At 32.2% G+C, this 9,208-nt stretch overlaps 1 protein-coding gene across 1 annotated transcript in view; it reads right to left on the bottom strand.

Moving 5' to 3' along the window:
• Nucleotides 1–429: 429 nt before the first annotated feature.
• Nucleotides 430–9,208, bottom strand: part of cdk17 (cyclin dependent kinase 17) — a 58,888-nt gene continuing 50,109 nt past the window's right edge. The window contains exons 6-17 of the mRNA XM_058772151.1: nt 7,890–7,946; nt 6,700–6,814; nt 6,523–6,617; nt 6,371–6,433; nt 6,111–6,234; nt 4,723–4,843; nt 4,526–4,623; nt 3,043–3,148; nt 2,651–2,693; nt 2,380–2,470; nt 2,199–2,276; nt 430–614 (exon numbers count right to left, since the gene is read on the bottom strand). Of these exons, the coding sequence (XP_058628134.1) occupies nt 577–614; nt 2,199–2,276; nt 2,380–2,470; nt 2,651–2,693; nt 3,043–3,148; nt 4,526–4,623; nt 4,723–4,843; nt 6,111–6,234; nt 6,371–6,433; nt 6,523–6,617; nt 6,700–6,814; nt 7,890–7,946 (1,029 nt within the window). The 3' untranslated portion in view covers nt 430–576. The remainder of the gene's footprint in view (nt 615–2,198; nt 2,277–2,379; nt 2,471–2,650; nt 2,694–3,042; nt 3,149–4,525; nt 4,624–4,722; nt 4,844–6,110; nt 6,235–6,370; nt 6,434–6,522; nt 6,618–6,699; nt 6,815–7,889; nt 7,947–9,208) is intronic.

The following is a 9,208-nucleotide window of genomic DNA, read 5'->3' as shown; positions in this document are numbered from 1 at the left end:
TGCAATTGCCATGCCAGAAAACCAAAAGCAAATTCAAAACACTCGTATAGGCATTCCACCTCTGTAAAACCAACACAATGACAAATGGACAGCTGCGATATCAACATTTTTTTTCAACAGAATTATAATCGTTCTTTTAAAACAAAACAAAAATGTGGGACTGATGTGTCCACGAAGGTCGCCCCGAGAGTGAGGAAGTTACGTAGAGACAGTAGTCAATTAGCAGCAAAACAACCCCTCCGTCAATAAATATATACACGTTCACACGCTCGCACACACAGGGGAAGGGGGCGTCCAGACGAGGGGCCGATGGGCGTTCTGGCTCAAGGCTGCATGCTGGATGGCGGGACACTGGGGGGTGGGAAAGACAGCGGGTTCAGCCGATCTCCTTCACCACGCATGCACACGTGACAAACACCCCTCTCTCTGTGAGCGAGGGGGGACTAAGTCTGTTAGTCTATACAACACAGTCACGGAGTAAGAGCAGTCGAACTGATCCGTCAAGTGTGTGTGTGTGTGTGTGTGTTTGTGCGAGAGTGTGTGAGAGCAATGGGCAAGAGTGTGAGGGAACGCAGCTTAAAACAGCATGCTCTGCCGTCTGTTCTTGCTGTTGCCTGTGAGGAGAGAGACAGAAGGAGGAGAGTGAAAAGGAGGAGAGAACAAGTTGTACAAGGTTACAAAATATGTTTTATAAAGAATCATTTTAAATATTCAGTTAAGAAATGTATTCGCTTTATATAGAGGAGAGAACACCGTGTACAACGTTACAAAATAATTGTTAAATTACATATAATTAATTTTAAAATATATAAGTTTTATTATTAAAGCAGAGAAAAATTATGCTAAATATTTTATTTCTATATTTTTTCATTTTAAATATTTCTTTAGTTATAAAATATATTCGTAATATTACTATGGGAGAGAACAAGGTGTACAAGGTTACAAAATATGTTTTATAAAGAATAATTTTCAATTTAAATATTCAGTTAAGAAATGTATTAGCTTTATATAGAGGATATATAATTTATATAAATAATTGTTAAATTACATATAATTAATTAAAATATATATAAAAGTTATATTATTAGAGCAGAGAACAAGGAGTACAAGCTGATAAAATGATGCTAAATATTTCATTTTTGTAATAATTTTAAATATTTTTAAATATTAGTTCTAAAATATATTAGTAATATTACTATGGGAGAGAACAAAGTGTGCAAGGTTACAAAAGAATTCAAATATTTAAAATATATAACTAATTTCAAATACATATTTATTTATAAAATAATTTAGTTATATCATTAGAGGATAGACCACAGTGTACAAGCAAACAAAATAACGTTTTTTTAATTTATATAATTAATTTTAAAAAGGTACACTATGTAACATTTTTTTAATTTACAAAACTGATATAAGCAGCGAGTACATCATGAATCCAAAAGGTCCCATTATTCTTATAGTATTTTATATATCATTTAGAAAATATATTTAGTTATTACATACTAATTACATTAATATACGATCACAAAGGGTTAGAGCTTACAAAATGTAAAAAAAAAAAATAAATAAAAATAATTACTTTTTGTAAATGTTATGTATAGAATGTATTACGTTTTAGGACATTTATTTTTATTTTGTTATAAATTTAAATAATATATTTATAAAAATATTTTTTGAATTTCTTTTGAAATTTTATTAAATATTATGAAATATAAACTATTTTATATATTTTTAAATATTTAATTTATTGAAATATAACATTCATTATATATTATTTATAAACCATGTTATAAATCAAAGAAATAGCAATTTCTCTAATTTTACATAATATTTAACATTTATTTATTGATTCATTTTTTTCAAGACAATGCGTTAACAAATCCATTGACGGTGCTATTAAAAGATGCTGTCATGGTTTGTTGGCATATAGCACTTCTGTTAATCCACCAGAAGGTCACAGGTATCAGTTAACCTTAAACAATTTTTAAATAATTTTTTTTGAATAATGTATAATTAATCATTTTAAATAATTGCCCAAATCTAAATACAATCACATTAACCAACCTGTTCAACAGCTATTGGTCTACACGATCATTGCCACCTAGTGTCAGTTCCCAAAACTACTGACACAACTGACACTGACCCATACTGACTGACTACTATAAGAGTATCTGAACATGTATAAAACAAACACACACCTGTCTCTGGGTACGAGGAGTTCCGGTAACCGGGGTCCCTCTGAAGCTGCACTTCCTTCAGTGTAAATATGGATATGTCTGCACAAGCACAGCATATCATGAGAATGAGGACATATGAGCGATTAAGTGGTGTGTGTGTGTGTGTGTGTGTGTGTGTGTGTGTGTATATAAAGACACTCACTCTCTGGCAGTGTGTGCACACGCATGCCCAGACTCTTGAAGTAGGAGTGTTTCATTGATTCATCTGCAGAGATCCTCTTCTTGGACTCATACTATTGAGAAAAAATAAATAAAGGATGAAAGCCTTATTAGATTGATAAAGGGTAGTTATCATAATGCTTTAAAAGGGTTAATGAAAAATAAGAGTGTTCATAAGATGGAAAAGATGGAATATCATTTACAATTGTGTTTGTGTGTATTTAATGCAATCCATTGTTCTGGCACATTCTTACCCTTAGAAAGGACAATAACAGCTCTATTCCTTCAGTATCCAACCTGTAGATGGGAAGAGAGGGAGGGAGAGAGATGTGACCATCAGCAGGTTGACAAATTAAGACTGGCAAACGTAAGGAAGGAAGCAAACGGCCTCAGAAATTCCACAGGATATCCTGCTTTACTGGCACGCACACGGCTTTCTAACATACACTAGAACACACACACACACACTTTCCCACAGCAGCATCCGCACACTCACACACAAGCTTTGAGGTCATGGTCATTTGCTCTGTGTGGCAAGACAAACACACTGAAGCCACCGCAAAGACACTGAGCACACAAACTCATAAGAAGCACACTGTATGAAACAGCAAAGCAGCAGCTGGAGAGACACACAGAGTGCAGGTACCTGGGCGCATGATTGATGAAGGGCTGAGGCTTGTATTTGGGGAAGTTGTAGGATTTGAACTCTTCGATGGACGAGATGCCGGGCCAGTTGTCCTCTGTAGGTGTACCTGTTTTACACAAAGCCAAAACATCCATTCAACAATTTATACTTTAGAGCCGGTCTTCGTTTAGCACATAGCTAACATCTTCTAAACAGAGCTGATATTTAGATATTTATGTTATGAACTGATATGCTGGCCATTTTTATAAATACAAAAGGTTTTTATTAAAACAAGCATCCACAATATTGATTCAAAAGCATACCATTTAAACCAGGTAAAATTTTATATATATATATATATATATATATATATATATATATATATATATATATATATATATATATATATATATATATATATATATATATATATATATATATATATATATATATATATATATATATATATATAATATTTGCTTCCATAATGGGAAGATTACAATAAGCTCATAAGTAAATGAATAAAATAAATGAATGCAATAAAATATAAATAATTTATTATTATAGGTTTATTATTTAAATTATCAAACATGTTATTGTCCAATATCCATGTGAAATTCAGGTCCTAAAGACACATTTTGGATTTTACAGGACTTAAATTCGCGGATCCCTTTTGATAATGATCTTTCTGTATTTACTTCAGTATTAATAAATTCTAAAATGTACAATTTCTTTTGTTATATATATATATATATATATATATATATATATATATATATATATATATATATATATATATAAAAAAAAAATAATAACATGCTACATTACTCATTAATTAAAAACCTGTTTATTGTAGAACAGGTGTAGTACTGTATGTATCAATTAACATTTTAAATTTACTTAATGTTAATATTTTAAATTATTTTATAGATATTGCAAAAGAGCTAATCTCCAGCAAAAGGAATCTGAGATGAGGAAAAAATGTAAAAGAAATGTAAATTTCTATGCTCTTGAGGATTTCCACAACTTTAGCAGGACTTAATACAACTCTTTTTATAAATTAAATAAATAATAATTTTATAAATAATAAATAGCTTAAAAATAGCTTAAAACCTCCTTTCCAGGTCTGTTTTCGGAGATAGTTCCACACACCAGGATGCACAGTTAAAACACATCAGGTGAGAGTCAGCAGGACAGGATTTCAGCTGAACTGTGGTAACCTACCATGTGATCTCACAGTTTCCATGCAAAAGCGTGTGTTTGTTTGTGTGTGTGTGTGTGTGTGTGTGTGTGTGTGGACAGCAAGCATGGCAGCTCAGATGGTTGCAGTTTGTTTTTAAAGCAGGTGAGAAGCACTTCTGAGACTGAACACCATGACACATCTGGTGTGAGTGTGTGTGTTTAATGTCGTAATGTCTGGAGTTGAAGTGTGCGTTTCATCACACAGGCTCTGAATTGAATCATTTAGTTGGAGAGCTGGGCGTGAGAGTGTGTGCTCGCTCACCCAGTAATCTGAAGATTAGATGCAGCTCATCTTCAACGGTGGATCCTGGGAACAGCGGCCGACCTGCAGCCATTTCATAAAATATACATCCAACACCCCTGAGGCAGAGAGAGAGAGACAGAGACAGAGAGAGGATAAGACAGAGCATACAGGACAGGACTGAATGTAAAGATGAATGTAAATGAGACATCACTCACCACATATCGATCTGTGTGGAGTATTCTGAGGATCCCAGTAGTACATCAGGAGGTCTGTACCATAAGGTCACCACCTCATTAGAGTATGTCTTAGTGGGAACCGACTTGGCTCGTGCCAGACCTAGAAACACACAAATAAAAACTTTTATTATAAATATATATATTTATTATACTTAAAAAATTATTATATTATATTATATTATATTATATTATATATATATATATATATATATATATATATATATATATATATATATATATATATATATATATATATATATATATATATATATGTATATATGCATGTATGTATGCTGAATGAATCTCATACATTTTATAACAAAAAAGTTAAATAAATGTATACTATATTTTAATGAAAAATAAATTACATATGATATAAAAGTTAAATACATATTTTGAACATATAAATATTATAATATGTGACCCTGGACCACAAAACCAGTCTTAAGTGTCAATTTTTCAAAATTGAGATTTATACATCATCTGAAAGCTGAATAAATAAGCTTTCCATTGATGTATGATATGATCGGATAATATTTGGTTGAGATACAACTATTTGAAAATCTGGAATCTGAGGGTGCAAAAAAATCCAAATATTGAGAAAATCGCCTTTAAAGTTGTCCAAATTAAGTTCTTAGCAATGCATATTACTAATCAAAAATGAAGTTGAGATATATTTACAGTAAGATATTTACTAAACATCTTCATGGAACACGATCTTTACTTAATGTACTAATGATTTTTGGCATAAAAGAAAAATAGATTATTTTGACCCACACAATGTATTTTTGGCTATTGCTACAAATATATCCCAGCGACTTAAGACTGGTTTTGTGGTCCAGGGTCACATATTAGAAAAATACATAAAGTCAACATATAAAGTCCACAAAATATATAGATATACTATATAGATATATAGATATACATTTGAAATATTACACTTCATATTTATACATAGAATAAAATAAGTTAATTAACACATTTGTAAATTAATAAATGTATAATACATTAAAATGTATTTAATGAAAAATTAATTACATAACTTATTATATGTATTTGTTAAAATACATATAAAAATTAATTGTATACAACTGAAATTTATAATCAAGTTAGTACATACATTTCAAATTGATGAAAAGTAATGAATAATATGAATTAATGAAAAATAAAGTACATACTATATAAAACTTTGTAAATACATAAATGTATATAAAAATATATTTTTATTGAAACCTTAGTTATAAATATTAAATAAACAATTATATATAAATAAATATACACACACATAAACAAAGCACTCAATGGTGTAATATCTAACTGAATATTTTCTGAATATCATTTATTTGACAGCATAGTGCTAAACATACCAAAGTCTGCCAGTTTGAGTTCACCCCTCTCATTGATGAGCAGGTTCTGTGGTTTCAGGTCCCGGTGCAGGACCTTGCGTCTGTGGCAGTACGCCAGTCCTCTCAAGATCTGGAACAGGAAAATCTACAACCACACATGGACTACAGGTTAGAAGACCAGAAACAATGTTTCTAGTGTTGCATTGCACTAATACCAACAAACCAACCGTTTATGTTTCGTTAAATCCATTTGGTGTAGAATAAACAGACACGGGACTGACCTTAACGTTGTGCATGCTCATGATGTTTCCACAGTCGTCCATGTACTGCTTCAGATCCTTATCCTGCAGGAAGCCATCAGAGAACAAACAAATAAATAGAGCAAGAAACAAATGGATCAGAATGAGAGGAGCAGCATGAGACGTTCACTCACCAGATACTCAAAGACCAGAGTGAGGGATTTGTCTGTGTGGACAATATCATGAAGCGTGACGATGTTGGCGTGCTTTAAATCCTTCAATAATGACACTGAAAGAGAGAAAACAGCAGAATCGATCAGGGCAATGCCAACATCAGTATCTAGGCATCCACAGAGAGAGAGATTCCTCACCCTCTCTAATAGCTGTGCATGGAGCGCCCTCCTCGTGCTCCAACCGGATCTCTTTCAGAGCTACCAGGTTGTCCGTCAGTTTGCTCCGCCCCTTGAAAACAGTGGCATACGTCCCCTATAATACAATTATTAGCAATGATTAGATCTCAGAATGCAAACAGTCACTAGGTACGTAGCAACAGATTAGTCATTTACTGAAAAGTATCAAGCAATGTTATTGTAGTAAAATGAATGAACGAATGAATAAATAAATATTACATCCCTACAGTAGAACTAAAAAAAGAAACAGTTCTCTGAAAAATGTCAGTCAGAGTTTTACATTAGGGATGTATGTAAAGGATTAATCATTTCCTGGAAAGAATCACCCAATGTTATTGGTTAAAAATAAAGTTATCTAACTAACTAACTAAATAAATAAATATATTGTATGCACAATTTAAAAAATAATTTATGTATAAATCACGCAAGTTTTACGCTAGGGATGCAGCTATTGGATTAATCATTTACTGACAATTATCAACCTAATGTATATATATATATATATATATATATATATATATATATATATATATTCCTTTTTTTAAATTATTATTTATGTCCCTACTGTTCATCTAAAATGAACAAATATTTTGTGTGATTTAGTGCTGTCAAATCGATTAATTGCATCAAAAATAAAAGTTTGTGTTGACAATGTGTGTGTGTGTAGTGTGTATATTTATATGTATAAAAATAAATATATATATATATATATATATATATATATATATATATATATATATATATATATATATAACTATATATTACATATATTTCTTAAACAAACTTTTATTTTGGAAGCGATTTATCATGATTAATAAATTTCACAGCACTAAATCACACAAGTTTTACACTAGAGATGTATTTAATGGATTAATTATTTACTGACCAGTATCAAACTTTAAAAAATAAATAAATAAAGTAAAATAAATATTACGTCTAAAAAAACAAACAAAAAAAACAAAAAAACAATAGTACTTTGAAAAATATTATATTCCTTATATTCCTAGAATGGTATCAGTTAATGAAAATGTTTATGTGATGTGCAAGTCCAGAGTAAGTCTGAGACTTCTGTTGTATCATCCACCGAATCATTAATAGTGCACTGACAGGGCAAATCAAACGACGAAAGGTCAGAACTAGACTCATCGTACCTCTCCCAACTTGTCCAGTTTGATGTAGGTCTCTAGTTTCCCAAAGCCGATTTCTGACTATAAAAAGAGAAAAGGAGAGAGATTGCTTCATTAATGCGATCTGGTTAAGGCTGAACAGGCCTGCATGTGTTCAACAGACCTTATCAGTGAGAAACACGTGTCTGGAGTGTTGCTCGCTGTCTCTGATATCTGCAGCCAAAATCATTTCCCAGACAAAACCATTAATCACACGCAGTATTCAGACTCCCATGGGCACCAGGGGGCACCAGAACGCCAACATAAACCCCCTCTCCTTTACACACACATTGAGGGTTGGAGGTGGGGACGACATAGACGGATGACAGCTAAGAACAATGGATGCCAAGAAACCCAGACGCAAAAGCAGGGGGCTTTTCACATGCAAAACCCTCTACGTATGCGGCCAACAGACAAAGAACATGGTATGTGTCTTTGTGCTCAACTGAGAGTACGACACAATGTTTGTAGCGACACACTGGGTTTCTCGTCCACGGGCCGGGTTTATCTGCAGCAGTCCGTGTTGTTTTGAAAAGCTTGCTGTGGACTGTGTACTCATTAACTGGAGCTGAATATTCTTCAGACGTAATATTGCCATTTCTTTTAATCACGGAGCTCAAAAGGTCTTCAGAATTGTTCTTTGCATCCAATGAAGTATGTACCATGAGTTTTCAACCTGCAAAAAAGCACTTTAAAAGTTGCCCGTATAGCTTCTGCACTATTTCCATTCTCATATAAGTCTCATAAAGGCATGATATGATAGTTTTGTGCGAGCTATTCTCTGTACTTCTCAAATCTAATTCGATTAGATCACATTTTGTAACCAATCGTGACCCACAAAGTCATTGCACAGCTTCTGAAAACTTATAATATAGTGCAAAAGCCGTATGGACTTCATAATTGTCATTAAAAAGAAAATCATGACAATTTTTGGAAATTTGCACAAATTGCAATTTTCGTTGTGCAAAACATATTTTTATATCTTTGATTAGATGTAAATGTTATTTTTAAACCGTTTTTGAAATAATTTTTTAATATTTAAATTTTGTGGTGTAATATGACCTGGATGCAATCAAAGAGATTCAACCAAGTCCGTTTGGCAGAAAAATGCTTGTATACAAAAGCATTACAAGCTTTGATTAACATATTAGCAACACTGGCGTTTGACCGACCGTGGTTATTGTATGATTTAATTGCACTGATGACTAAAAACATCTTAGATATGCGCAAAAAGAGTCAAATGGATTTGGTACAACATGAGGGTGATTAAATGCTGATATTTTCAAATGACCCATTCTTTAAAT

Source organism: Onychostoma macrolepis, chromosome 04 (genome assembly GCF_012432095.1).
Source record: "Onychostoma macrolepis isolate SWU-2019 chromosome 04, ASM1243209v1, whole genome shotgun sequence".
Lineage (NCBI taxonomy): Eukaryota > Metazoa > Chordata > Actinopteri > Cypriniformes > Cyprinidae > Onychostoma > Onychostoma macrolepis.
The sequence above is the reverse complement of the archived record's forward strand: the minus strand, read 5'-3'. Positions and strand labels throughout refer to the sequence as shown.